This window comes from Zootoca vivipara, chromosome 3, assembly GCF_965207765.1.
Source record: "Zootoca vivipara chromosome 3, rZooViv2.hap1.1, whole genome shotgun sequence".
Taxonomy (NCBI): Eukaryota; Metazoa; Chordata; class Lepidosauria; order Squamata; family Lacertidae; genus Zootoca; species Zootoca vivipara.
In genome coordinates this window covers 72,506,665-72,521,013 of record NC_142586.1, presented here as the reverse complement: position 1 = coordinate 72,521,013, position 14,349 = coordinate 72,506,665, and the positions used below count along the sequence as shown (strand labels likewise).

General features: G+C 39.9%; 1 protein-coding gene across 1 annotated transcript; it reads left to right on the top strand.

Annotated features, from left to right (window-relative positions):
- Nucleotides 1-1,138: 1,138 nt before the first annotated feature.
- RAB4A (RAB4A, member RAS oncogene family) lies at nucleotides 1,139-14,313 on the top strand. Its single transcript, XM_035108460.3, has 8 exons — nucleotides 1,139-1,321; nucleotides 4,831-4,911; nucleotides 5,986-6,100; nucleotides 6,466-6,528; nucleotides 8,225-8,379; nucleotides 8,946-9,041; nucleotides 9,693-9,847; nucleotides 10,395-14,313. The coding sequence occupies exons 1-7, from the start codon at nucleotides 1,291-1,293 to the stop codon at nucleotides 9,806-9,808; spliced, it is 657 nt and encodes a 218-aa protein (XP_034964351.1). The 5' UTR covers nucleotides 1,139-1,290; the 3' UTR covers nucleotides 9,809-9,847; nucleotides 10,395-14,313.
- Nucleotides 14,314-14,349: the final 36 nt, after the last annotated feature.

Here is a 14,349-nt window from a genome sequence, read left to right as displayed (position 1 = left end):
ACTGGTATTCTGAGACATACTGCCTCTAATACTGGAAGGAACATATGGCCTTCAGGGGTACACACTATTGATGGCCTCATTCTCCATTTGCTTAATACCCTTTTCAAGACATACAAGTTAATGGTCATCACATCATGTGGTGGCAAACTCCATAGTTTGACCATTAAAGAAATGCCCCCTTTTACTTGATTTTACACTTTGGCTATGTTTTTATTATGTTTTTAAGAAGGCTTGGGGGGTTCTTGTGGCGAAAAGGCAGGAAATAGATTGCTAAACAATCAAACAAAAAACAGAGAAACAGAAAACAGTAATTAAGGGAAACCCCCGTAAGTTCAGGACTACAAAGGACTAACAAAAACTTGTAGCAAAAAAGCACATTCAACTCAACCAAGTCTTGCAGCACCTAATAAAGGTTAATAAAGTTATTGTAATGCATAACATAATAAAGTTGAGGAGTTCCTGGTTTTCTAAGGGTTAACCAAACCTGGGTATGGTGGACAGCTGAAAATCACTGAAAAAAGGAGGACACCAATTTGCATTTCTTAATGTAGATGCAATAATGTACTGTAATTTAAACAGAAATACAATACACCTCACCACAGTGGGGAAGACACCAGGTAACCTGCAGTCTGTTGACCAGGTGCTCCTGTTAACTACATGTGGCTCCTGCTCTCCCTTGGTTCCTTATCAAACAGAGGGGACCTTATCAAACGGTCACCTGACAGCCCTTCAAAAATAAAGAGGGCTGTCCTCTACAAAGCAGAACACATAGTTATCCCAAACCTGGGGCGCCTATATCCTTTTCACTGTCTCTCCTCTCCAGCTACCAAGATGGAGCCAGTGGATTCCGCTCGAAAACCCAACGAAAAGCAGGCGCCCAGACCCAACTGCCAGGCGCGAGGCCCGCCGAGACTTCGGCTTTCACAGCCCGCCGCGCACGTGCGCTTTGTTTTGGTGAGGGAGCCGTTGGCGCGCCGGCGCGCCTGCGCTCACCTCCGCCGCCGAAGGGCCGGGCGGAGAGGGCGGAGCCGCCGCCTGCGCAGGCGCAGACCTCGTGAGACGCGCTCTCGAGCCGCTTGGTGGCTGGCCGAGGCGCTTTCCGCCTCCCTCTCCTCACCCCTCCCCTTTTTCCCCTGCCGGAGGGGAGGGGGAGCAGCGCGACCGCTGCTACCGCTGCCGGAGGTGTTTTGCCGTTCTCAAGGCTGCGGCCTCCCTGAGGTGCCTCGAGGTCCTGCGTTGCCTCCGAGCGGCGGCGGCGGGCGGCAGAGGGGCGGCCGCGTCGCTCCGAAAATGTCGCAGACAGCCATGTCGGAGACGTATGGTAGGGAGGGGCTGGGTGGGTGGTACTCGGGCTCTGAGGTGAAGCGGAGCTGCGGGCGGTGGCTGTAGAAATAGGGAAGGGAGGGGTTGTTTTCATGGAGGTGGGCGCTCTCTCTCCGCACACGGCGCCCCCGGGCCCGCCTCGGACTTGCGGCGTGATGCGGTGGAGACGGACATGGCACAAGCGGCTAGGGAGCACCGCGCGAGGCATTATTGCTTCTCTCGCCCCCGTTTTTATGCAGAATTCATAGCATTTGTTACCTGTCTTTCCCGTGGGGGCCCAGGGCGGGGAACAGCAACGCAGCCGCGCAGCATTAAAAATCAAATAAATCAATGCAAGGTCAGAGCCACTATTGCTAGTGGGTTACGCACACCTTGCACAGGAGAGGCCCTTGCAGATGTCTTCGCATTCGCCCCTTCCTCTTTCCTCTGTTTTTGGTACCCATGTGTCGACAAGGAGGAATGGAGAAACCAGGTAGTTGTGGTGTTGCATACAGGTCATTGGCTTTTCAGCTGTATGGATCACTGGCTTTTTTCAAGAAAGGGCTGAACTACGTGTGCTTTTTAAACATATATCTTAACCTAGGCAATTGTAATGGGTACATTAAAGCCCTTCTTATAGCTTTCTCTTCTTTATATTACCCTCACAGCAGCCCTGTTCGGTAGGCTATCATTTTTATGTCTGTGCTCTAGATCAGTAGTTTCTAACCATTTTCTAACCTGATACCCACATTAGGCCAAGCATGAATTTTGGAACCCATTTCTTAAATTTCTACCATACCTTTTTCAAGGGGTGCTGTCACGACTTCTATTAGGCCAGACTGTGAAGCAATAGTGAGCCATGTATGGTGCTGTATGTAGGGCTGCTTCTGAGAGGTAATGGTTTTTGCTATGGGGAAAGTAACATTAGTGGGAGAATTTTCTTCTGTGTGGATAGCAACTGTAATAAATAAACAGAAAAACTAGGAAATTCATGGGAAACATCAGTCAGTGTTGCTGAACATCTGCTTGCACCCAGATTTTGAAAAGAGGACTCAAGTTTGTTTGCACTTACACTGTTGGTGCTTTATTTCGCTTGTGTCAAACCCATTTTCTTAAAATAAAGTGATAAATTTTGGTCGTTGTATACCAAACCATTATCTTTTGGCAGTATCCCATAAACAACATTATGTATTGAACGGTGACTTGAAGAACTTCTGGGAAGAAACTTAGGGCAGCATAAAAGAAGAGGCAGAGATGCAGGAAGAATATACTCTGTTTTGAGCCTCCACGATTTGGAATATCTCAGGCATAATAACTTGTTTTCTGGGCTTCACTATTCTGCAATTTTAAAATATATTTTTGCTTCCCCTTTCTTTGAGACTTTTTGTTGAGATCTTCCTGCCCTAATTTCCCTGGTGAGATTACTAAATTGTTAGTTTCTTTCGTATTTTTTTCATGGTAATTGTCTTTGTTTTCCCTTTTAAAATATTCCAGGTAGAAAATATTTTTGTAGGTGCATAGGAATAAAAGCAGTAGTACATTTATGCCAAATAAAGAAAATCTATGAAAGAATACTGCAGGAGATGAAGTACTGCATTCCTTTTTAGATGCCATTATTGGTTGCTGATCTATAGTACATGCACAAAAGATAGATTTTTCTGTTTACATCTACCATCACATCTAGTCTAATTCTACCATTATTAGTGCAATTGTTATATCACCCACAGAGTGGAATATTTTTGAGAATTACTAAATAGATAGCAAATACAATGTAATAGAGCCTTTGTACACTCCAAACAAAACATGGAAACATAACGGTTGGATTTTTAATATTTCTCAAAACAAGAATAAAAGCTACCCTGAATCAATAATTTTTAGTGCTCACTTATTGCATCGTTAAAGCTTTGATAGTCTTGTATCTCATAGCATTCACATTTGTGTTATGAGGTTCTTGCCTCTAGATAACCCTTAATGTTTCAAGATTGGCTATGATAATAGTGACTATGGGTCTCTTCTTGGCTGCATTTTTTGTCTTCAGTCATTCCTAGTAACAACAGACTTCTCTAGGGTGAGAGGCCAGACAGCTCAACAAATCTTGGAGCTCAAAGCTTCTTTGTCAGTGAGGAAGAAAGAGAAAATCAGGCCTATAATGAAGTGCCTTTCATAGCTTTGTTTTTAGTTTTTTGTTTCATCTAGAAAAAAGAAACTGAAAGTAAAGCTTAAGAAATAACTGGCATGTGAATTGCTTTCACTACACTGTGCCAGAATTAAAACATGCAAACAGTTTTCCCCACAGTTGTTTAAAATAGCAATACTGTAGCCAATTTCAGGTTAACATCCGATTCACCTGAGCCTATGGTACTTTATAGCACTATGATCCCCCCTCCCCGTAGTTGTAAAAGGAATATATTATCTGCAATGTGGATTTGAGCATGTTGGGAAAGTTTAGAAATTGCTGCTGAGGCTTTGCTGATAGCCTTTTCAGATTTGCAAGAGAAACTTTATTTTGTATGTATAGAGTAAGCCAGTTTTGAATGTGACGTAATAGAGAAGTTTGGTGGTCAAATAGCTTCAGACTGTGAAACATCTGAAGATCCCATAGATCAGGGGTTGGGAACCTCAGCCTGCAGGCCCAAATGCAGCCCTCCAAACTTCTCCCATGCTATGCCCCTTCCCAGGTCACATTCCTTTTACTTACCTGGATAGAAGACCAAAAGATGTATGCGTGGGTGTGTAGAAACCTCTGGCTTTTGTGTACAGGAACACATCCCTTGTGCCTCCCAATTTTTCCTCTGGCCCCATCCACCACTGGCATGTGGCCCCTGAATGGCTGCATATGAAGGAATGCAGTTCTCAGGCTGCAAAATAAGTTCCCTGCCGCAGCTATAGATGTTACTACCGGTAAATGTTTGCTCTTTTAAAAGCATAAATCTCCCACTTAAAGTAGTGGGGCTTCAAAGTGCTTCACTTTGGCTAGTTCGTGTCCTCCTTCTCCCTGCCCCACTCTTTTTCATATTGTGCCTTCCAAACTTGAAAGGGATATTTTTTCTGCTGATTCATCCGAATTGGATTTTTTATCATGGCATTCAGAGATGCCAAACTTGGGTACGTATCTGAAAAATCCAACTTGATGTTATTTGTCCTTTGCTACTTATGCCTCACAGAGAACCTGTCCTGTTTTTTTTAATGTTTAATTCAACACTTTTAGAATCTAGATTGTTGGAATAAATCAGCTCTTGTTTTATACCCAAAATAGTACTACAAAGGCTGGGAGAAAAATTCAAATCTGAAATGCTGAATTTTGTCTTAGACAGATTCATATGTCATGTGTAGAATACAAATAGCCATACTTATTCCTTTGTTCTGTTGCAATATCTTGCTAAGCCAGGCACTGAACAGCAACCAGACAGTTTATCTGTTCTGTGTCCTTGTGATTTCTTTTTATGACAAAGGAAAAAAGCAGTAATAGCATGTTTCTTTTGCATTTGAAGATGCTCATTTGGTTCTCGGTTCTCCTATTATTTTCAGATTTCCTGTTTAAGTTTTTGGTAATTGGAAATGCAGGCACTGGCAAATCCTGTTTGCTTCATCAATTTATTGAGAAGAAATGTAAGTATAATGCAGATGTTGTGGGGTTCTTGGGGGTGGGGTTTTTGTGGGGGTTGCACAACAGAACTCTGGTCCACATTGGTCCTTATAAAAAAACTGGCTAACAGCATTTTTTTGGAGAGAAGTGATCTGGCATTTCTTAGGCAGTAGTAGGGACACATGCAATGCAATCCATGTATTTCCTTGGAAGTAAATACCATTGTACTCAGTGGAGTTTACTCCTCAGTATGTATTATCTACCCCAAATCACTTTCTACGTAGGCATGAGATAACATGCTATCAATATTTTCCTAAACACCATGTTTTCATTGTGTGTAGGATCAAAATTTGTTATCACAGTGATACATAAATGGGGTGTGTGAACTGACCAGTATAGCCCTAAGAGCTGACTTGATGGATTACCATTCTACATAATACCCCTTGCCAGTACAATGGCACTCCATCAAGGCAGATTCCGGTCAGTTCACACATTTATATGTCACTGTGATAACAAATTTTGATCCTACACATAATGAAAACATGGTAGCCACAGCTTCAATCATGGGTATTGATAGCATGTTCTCATAAATCTTAGTTAACAAAACTTAGGGGTGGGTGAGAAGGAGGGATTTTTTGTCACAAAGCAACCTTTGAATAAGGAAATTTCCTTGACTGGTGCCACTAGTAAATTTTGGGAATTGTCAAATTTGTGCATGCTATAGTATATGCATATAGCCCACCATGCAACATTGGATGAATTCACACAACTATCTAATGCATTTCATTTTGACATATCTTGCATATTCACAAAGTGTTCACAGAAGCCTATTCTAATACCCCTGAATATGTGTACAGTGTGTGTGTGTGTGTGTGTGTGTGTGTGTGTGTGTGTGTGAGAGAGAGAGAGAGAGAGAGAGAGAGAGAGAGAGAGAGAGAGAATTATAAAAATTCCCCCTGGTTATGTTAACAAATACACTGCTGCCTGTAGAGAACAAATTATGGATAAATATTAAAAATGTCACTGTTAATATAATATCCTTGTGTACTTTAAATTGTACAGTACTTGAATACTAATAGACACCTTTTCCATTCTAGTCAAAGATGACTCAAATCATACTATAGGAGTGGAGTTTGGTTCAAAGATAATAAATGTTGGAGGCAAATATGTAAAACTACAAATATGGGATACAGCTGGACAAGAGCGATTCAGGTATATTTTTATAACACAGAAAATTGTTGGCATGTTAGTTGAAGAAAGTGGCATGTGACTTTTTTGTTAGCAAGTTTGTTTGATACTGGCTGCTGTTTCACTAGTTCTGTGATATCCAGTTGTGTTGTGACTATAGGAGAACTTGTAGGCAAAAGTAAGTATTGTTAAATCATTTATTTCCTCTGGAGAGTTTTAATATATGACCCCTCAGAACTGATGAGGCTTAAAACTGATCAAATTTGGCTCAGTCATGACCATACTGCCTTGTTAAGTGGACACAGTAGCTTCTGTGTTGTTTGTAATTGTAGCACTGTGTAGAGCATGGCTTATTGTCATCTTATAGTGGTATACGTTTTCCTTCACAGGTCTGTAACACGAAGCTACTACAGAGGTGCAGCAGGTGCCTTACTTGTTTATGACATCACCAGGTAAAAGGAAAAACTGCTATAAATATAAGGTAAAGGTAAAGGGACCCCTGACCATTAGGTCCAGTCGCGGATGACTCTGGGGTTGTGGCACTCATCTCGCTTTACTGGCCAAGGGAGCCAGCATACAGCTTCCAGTTCTTGTGGCCAGCATGACTAAGCCGCTTCTGGCGAGCCAGAGCAGCGCACGGAAACGCCGTTTATCTTCCCACCAGAGCGGTACTTATTTATCTACCTGCACTGCGTGCTTTCAAACTGCTAGATTGGCAGGAGCAGGGACCGAACAGCGAGAGCTCACCCCGTCATGGGGATTCGAACTGCCGACCTTCAGATTGGCAAGCCCTAGGCTCTGTGGTTTAACCCACAGTACCACCCGTGTTCTTAATAATAATAGTAATAATTTATTATGTATACCCCGCCCATCTGGCTGCGCCTCCCCCAGCCACTCTGGGTGGCTTCCAACAGAACATTAAAATACAATAATCTATTAAACATTAAAAGCTTCCCTAAACAGGGCTGCCTTCAGATGTCTTCTAAAAGTCTGGTAGTTGTTTTTCTCTTTAAATATAAATATAAGTACTGTATAGATAAACTATTCTGATCTTGTGGTTATCCTTAGGTGGACATGTAATCCTTTACAGCCAAGATAAATTAATCACATAAGAGCAATTATCATGAGACAAGTTCAGCTTTCATAGCTTCTTGAGATTACTCTCACAAAATTCACACGTGTGCTCCCAGCCCTATCTCATTTGAGCTGCTGTATCTTAAATTGGGTTTCAGTTTTACAGGAAAGAACCCCTTTCAAACCATCCTACATATAAAAATATTTTAAGTTCAATCTAGTACAAGATCTGACTTCAGTGGCTTAGGAGACAGACTAGCCTCTTTCCTAGTTCATCTATCTCCACTCCATCCCCAACATGCACAAGCCATGTTTCCTTAAAATTTATTCATGCCCAAGCTTCTATATCTGGTACTAGCAGCTGATTGCAGTATATACATGCAGTAGGCCATGATGCCAAACTTGGACTCTTTTAAATCTTTTGTGGAGTCTTGGACATCAAGGACTTCTTGAAATTGTGAGAGAGCATCACTATTGGCTATCTTGGTAATAAAAAAATTTCTGGATGAAGAAACATTGGGGACCATGCTTTGTTTACTCCTGAGAGTGTTTTCTGTCAGCTTTCTTGGATACCAATGACTCCTTCATAGAAACTGCCCCCTTACTTTCAGTTGTCTTAGAGCGCACGCCTCAGGAACAGAGTGGTGTTCCTTTAACTCAAAACTGATTTTCTTGGAGACCTAAATACACACTGCAAAAAAATTAAGTCTGTTATAATGTTCTGGTTGGCTTTGGAACAACTGTATAAATGACATCTTTCACTGGTTACATTTGCCCTTGCTTTCAGTGTTCACAGTGAATTGGCACAGATCCAAATGTGGGACTAACACTGCCTGCTCTGCACCCTACCACCTGTCAGGACAGCAGGTGCTCCGTATCCATTATTGCTGGGCAATAACGTCTCTGTAGTATTTAGCAATGGACAAAAGAAAGTACAGCAATGGTTTTTTGTTGATCTATCAAAGTGAACATGAACTGTTGCTATGTAAATTAGTTAGCTAGGATAATTAAAACATGATTTTAAGGGGGAAGTATACTTATTAATGTCTAATCATTTGTGCTTTTGTGATGCAGTCGTGAAACCTACAATGCGCTTACTAACTGGCTAACAGATGCAAGGATGCTAGCAAGTCAGAATATTGTTATAATACTGTGTGGGAACAAAAAGGATCTTGATGGAGATCGGGAAGTCACTTTCTTGGAAGCATCCAGGTTTGCTCAAGAAAATGGTAAGTATTTTTCATGACCTGAGTTTGGTGATAGTTAGTCTGGATCAGTCTTCCCCATCCTGGTGCTCTTCCAAATGATGGGGGCCACAACTCCCCATCATTTGGAATTATGACCTCCCCACCCAGGTATTCAAAGCTACTAGTTTGGAGGGTGAAGTCAAGTCAGAGTGAGGTCAGTGCTTCTGTCATTCTGAGTTTTTGCCCCATTCTACGACCGCCTCAGTCTCCAAAAATGGGATGAAGAAATTGGAAGACAACTCTTTATAAAACATCCCCCAATTTTGGCGTGGTTGTAATTGGGTAATATGTCCATTGGGCATATACCAATTATCTGGATATCGCTTCAAACTGATTGATTGATTGATCAATCCTATGTCCTTTTAAAATGTGTTGGGGGGTTATTGGGTTGTTGTTTTTATTTTGATTCTGTATTTTGTGGTTTTATACGTATTCTGATTTTATCCTGTGAACCACCCTGAGACTTGCAGGTGGTATATACAGCAGTGGTATATAATTTCAATAAATAATAATGATTGCAAATCTTTTTTTTTTCATATTTGTTTCAGAACTTATGTTCTTGGAAACAAGTGCGTTGACAGGGGAGAATGTTGAAGAGGCCTTTGTACAGTGTGCCAGAAAAATACTTAATAAAATTGAGTCAGGTAATCACAATTCATGTTTGTGATCTTAAAATATTTTCAGCTCTATAGTATTAGACACTTTAGGGTATGTGAAATGTTGACATGTGATTAACTGCGCTCAAACTAGATGTGCTCTTCTTTTGTCAAAGTGTCACCTAATTCTCACCTGTGTCTTAAATTGTCAAATACCTTAATGCAAGTACAAATGACCCTGAAGAGCAGAGTCCAAAAGGAGGTGTAACTGGTTTTCATTGAACACCCCACTAGCACCCTTTTAACAGCAGTTTCAGTGGGGTAGACCCATTGAAATTGATGGGCTTAGGTATGACTATCATTGGATAATCACCCAATGATAGGGGATGATGTCAAAGCATTTTTACAGGTTGCTGTAAAAATGTAACATCTTTCTAACTGTGTGATTATTGAAAGATATGTCTGACATTTAGATTATTAATAATATTGTAACTCTGAATTGGCTTCTGGCTTTTAGGATCTGGGTGTGAAGCCTCTCAGCCTCTGACATCTAGCTTCCAACCTGCTGTACATCTTCCAGCTAGTAGGAAGGGGAGGACACAGCAGCTTTTATATTTTTACATGTTTGTGAAGAGAACAACCTTGAATTTAAATGTAATTACAATGTCTGCAAGAACAAATTGTGTTTTGTTTTATCAGGTGAACTGGATCCAGAAAGGATGGGCTCAGGTATTCAGTATGGAGATGCTGCCCTGAGACAGCTGAGATCTCCGCGAAGAGCACAAGCTCAAAGTGTTCAAGAATGTGGCTGTTAGGAACAGGCAACCGAAACATTCATTTGAGCAGGGGAAGAGGTAAGTGTTAGCAGTTGGAGATTAGCATCTTCATTTAGACATTGATTATTGAAGGAGGGAAAATCCATACACAGCTCCACAGGTGGGGTGGTTTTCTTCAAATTTTCCATGTGTCCCAAGGGCTTGTTTGTTGTTCGTTTTACTGTCATGATTTATATTTTTTTGATATCCACCTTGTAAAAACAATGTAAATCTGTAACAGCATAACCATGATTCTTACTCAGAAGTCAGTCCTGTTGCAAGTAAGGATTTGCACTGAAATGAAAATTCAAATCTATATTGAACCTCTTAATTTGAGAAACATTATTTTATTTCATTTATAGCTTTCCTTTCCACAAGAACATTTCCTTAGTGCATAACAAAAATGCACTAAGGTGGAGAAGCTGTGTATGTTGTATGACCTTGTGAATGACTGCTTAATTGTGTTTGTCTCAAAAAGCAAAATAGATTAACTCTGTGGTTTCACACTAAATTGCATGGAGTTTGTTCCTAAAGCGTGTATAGGATGCCTACGTTGTTTAACACGAAATGCTGCTTATTTTTTCAGCTGTCCTTGAAAATGACGATTAATGAAACTACTGCCATGGCTTCAAGACTGCAGTTTTAGAACTGTTTTTTGAATCAATAAAGCATACCACATCTGGTATTTTTTAAAAGTACTATGAAATGGCTTCCAGAAGCGTGCACTTGGCACAGCAAGATTGCAAAAAAATAAAATTTGGTAATTCAGTGGACAAGAGTAAAATATCAGTATGTAAAAAAAATTCTGTTGCATATTTTTGCTCATTTCTTCCAGTTTAAGACATTGCTGTATCCTGTGTATATAAAATGTGGTCATTAAATTTCCAAAGCATGATATACTGACATAATGTTGCACTAACATTTGTTTGTTTTATAAATAAGAACTGAAATGTAACTGGTAGGCTTTATCATGTTTGGTGGTTTGTTTGTTTTTATTTTATTTTTTGTACAATAGCTTTTATTTATGATTTGATATTGAAAGCTACTGGCATTGATTGTCAGTGATTTATTTGCCACATTCTACAAGTTATATGATTTATTTTTTGAAAAACAGGCCATAAGTTTACTAATATGTTGTGGGTTTTTTACTGAAGCATAACTGAACTGTTTCCTGACAATTCTTAAATGTATTTCAATCACTTTGACAACTGTAGGCTATACAATTCATCTGTGATCTTAAGAGCTTACTGCTGTCTGATCTTGCCTTGGGAAATTCTTGTTTTCTACATCTGAAATTGTAACTGAAGTTTTATGTTTTGGGGAAAAGATAATGCCTACTTGTTTTGCCATTCTAGAACAGTGTTTGAAGTTGTGAATCATCGTTATCTGACTTTTTTTTAAATTAAAGTAATTTCTATACCTAAGACTCTGTTCAGGTTATCCTCCTTAAAAAGAAGCAATTTGTTATGAAAAGTAGCATATGTTGTATAGACTGCTTCAAAATCTGTAGTACTTAATGCATTGCAGTCAGCTTCTTTAACTCTGTAATTTAGAAACACAATACAGTAAATGGCAGCAACTAGTCAAAGATAAACACTGCCCTCTGCCTTCTTGGTATCGAACTGAGTGTTCTATAGAGACACTTGGAAATACGAAACCTTGATTTTGCCTAAGAGAAACAGGTGTGTATGTAAAAGTCAAATTGGCCTCTTAAATGTTCTTGATACCTAAAAACTCCAGAACATGAACATTTATGACTGTTGATACACAGATAATTCCGAAATATGGAAACATTGAAGCGGTATATGGGGGGGGGGGTGTAACTATAGCTATTTGAGCTAGATTGTGTTAGTTTTAACTAAGGATGTACATTGTTTAAAACTTTTTGGTTGGTCATACCTGAGGATGTAACAAAATGAGGGCAAACATTGACATTATTGTCAAATAAGTATTTGATTGAGCCTAAGTTGGCAAGACACATGAGCGGTCTCTTTTTTTAATGGTTATTTACTCAAAATGCAGGCAGCAGGAGAGACTGAATTTGATTGGAGCTGTGAGACATTTTTCTGATAAAAATCACTGCTTCCAGCTCCTCCTTTCTCAGCTAGTTTCACATCCTTGAGGAGAAACTATACAGAGCAACTGGGGGTGGGATCTACAAGACATGGTTTAAGCACCCTTTCTAGAACATAGCTCCTCTAATGTTTTTATGTTGCTTTTCTCTCATAAATTGCATTTAAGGCAATTTAATAAGTGGTCTAGAACAACTCAAAGAAAGAATTGCAATAAATACAAAATGGCAAATAAAAGTAACAAAGCTTCATTACAATGCAGGTAAAATAGTTAAAATAATGCAAATAAGACTTTAGCAGTCCTATGCCAAGCCAAAGCTCATCACATTGAATGACAAAAACGGAACAGGTCAGCAAAATAAACTGAATGCCATAAACCTAGATAAACAGGGCAGGCTCCAGTGGCAGAGGTGCCCAGAGCAAGGCCCACGATGAGTCTTAACTGATGGGCAAGTTCATCCAGGAACAGGCGGTCTTCCAACTCTGCAGGCCTGTTGTTGCATTTCAGTAAATAATGGTTGGGAGACAGCTCATGCATTTTAATCCAAGATGATAAACACATTTTAATGTTGGCATTTGAGTACATTTTGCATCCTCCCCTCCCTCCCCCACCATTCAGGGAAAGTAAAATGACAGATTGTAAGCACGTTACTCATTAGCATACAAAATGGACACACTAATCCTTTGAGGTAAATGAGAACCTTTAACTTGAAGGGGTTGATTCATCAAAAAGTTAATTCCCAAAAATAAAGTAGACTGATGTAAACAAAATAACATGCTTCCATGCATTGTACTGGAAAAAGTCAATTTGAAGTCTACTTAAACATCCACTCAAAGTAAAGAAAGTGATTAGCATGCAGTATCTATTAATGCATTTGGTTCATAGCATGGGTATATGAGGTGCACTGCATGGATGTCTTATAATGGTTCAGAAGTGCCGTACTTTCAAAGAATATTATTTGGTGGGTGGGTGTTTTTATTGTGTACTTTTTCTAATGTTACATATATTAATGTCAACAATTCCAAAGAAGTATAGTCAGTAAGTCCTAAAGTCCAACTTGTAATTTGTTCCTAGTCTTCTACATAATACTTGAAGCTCCCCTTTCTCCTCCCTCCCACCCCCTACCCAGTGACTGCTGTACTGCTGCCCTCTCTCAAACTGGAGGGAATAGCAGAAAAAAGGAGGTGCCATGCTACTATTAATTGTGAACCGATTAATGATGTAGTAAAATCTCAGGTATTTACTCCATAGGTTTTTGTACATCTTCCTGTTGCATTTGGTTCTTTCCCATAATCCCTTTTCATCTTCCACACATCTTTCATTGACATGGATCACCCTGGGCCAACCTGGTACCTGCCTGCCGTTTTGGACTAGGCCTTCCATCAGCCTCAACCAGCGGGACTTGTAGTCCAAAATATGTGGAAGGCGCCAGGTTAGCATAGACTGATGTAAATGGTTGGTAGTTAGTACTACAGCACAAAAACTGGTCTCTCCCTGTCGCTAGCCGCCTTTATAGTTGGTTGGGGAACTCAAGGCCTTGTGCCTTACTGCTTGTATTTAGGTGGTTTGGGTTGCGTGTGTTCTGATGGAGTTCTGTTTCCTCCATTGGGCATCAATGCAAATGCAGGCACAATAAACTCGCTGTCTTGCTGTTTGTTTCCAGATTTAGCTAATAAATGTGACTTCACAAACATGCTTATCTTTGATAAAGGAAAAAAACAATTGGAACTTAACATTTCTATGGGGCTAAAATTACCTTAGGCAGAACTGTACTGCGGCTTCAGTTCTAAACTAATATTTGTAAGCTCCTTTCCAAATTTTGTGCCTGCAAATTAGCATGAATGAGTTTTTGTTTTTACAGAAAATTTCATATGAGAGTTCATACTGCCTGTGCCCACAGATTATCCCAAACACTGCTCCTGGTTGTTTCTCAAAACTGGGTTTATTTAAATATTAGAGTTAGGCTTTGCGAGGAGGAAAGTTGGTTCAGGAAATGATTAGAGACACCCAGGTCATTGATTCTTGCCTTCATTACATTACTGCTTCTAAGGGACACATGGAGTTTGGAACCCCGTGTTTCCCTTCCAGTGTGTAGTGTCAGGACTCTGAAAATTGTAGCTGAACTCTTGTACACCCTTGTTAACATGAGTTGGAGAAACTGTTGTTCATGCAGTTGAAATGTGCTAGATTGCTACCTGTATTGGCTTGATTCCACAAGTTGGAACTGCAGGAGCTTAAGGAGTATTATTACAGTTGAGCCTCAAGACAAATGCTCTTGGCATTTAATTGCTTCTAAAAATAAAAGTGCTTTTACACAGTGTTAGTATACATTAAACTTTAAATGCATGACTTCTATACTGTATAAAGAATTTACTATGCTGCTTTATGTCACCAGAAAAATGTTACTAAATAAAAGGTTTTATTTAAATGTATTTACTGTAGGTTTCTTTTCAGCCATAGCAGGCTTA

Bases quoted from the DNA above. Each gene is read 5' to 3' on its own strand.
- RAB4A (XM_035108460.3), top strand. From the start codon at position 1,291: ATGTCGCAGACAGCCATGTCGGAGACGTATG. The intron at 4,912-5,985 runs GTAAGTATAATG...TTTCCATTCTAG, and splicing joins TCAATTTATTGAGAAGAAAT to TCAAAGATGACTCAAATCAT. The intron at 9,042-9,692 runs GTAATCACAATT...TTGTTTTATCAG, and splicing joins ACTTAATAAAATTGAGTCAG to GTGAACTGGATCCAGAAAGG.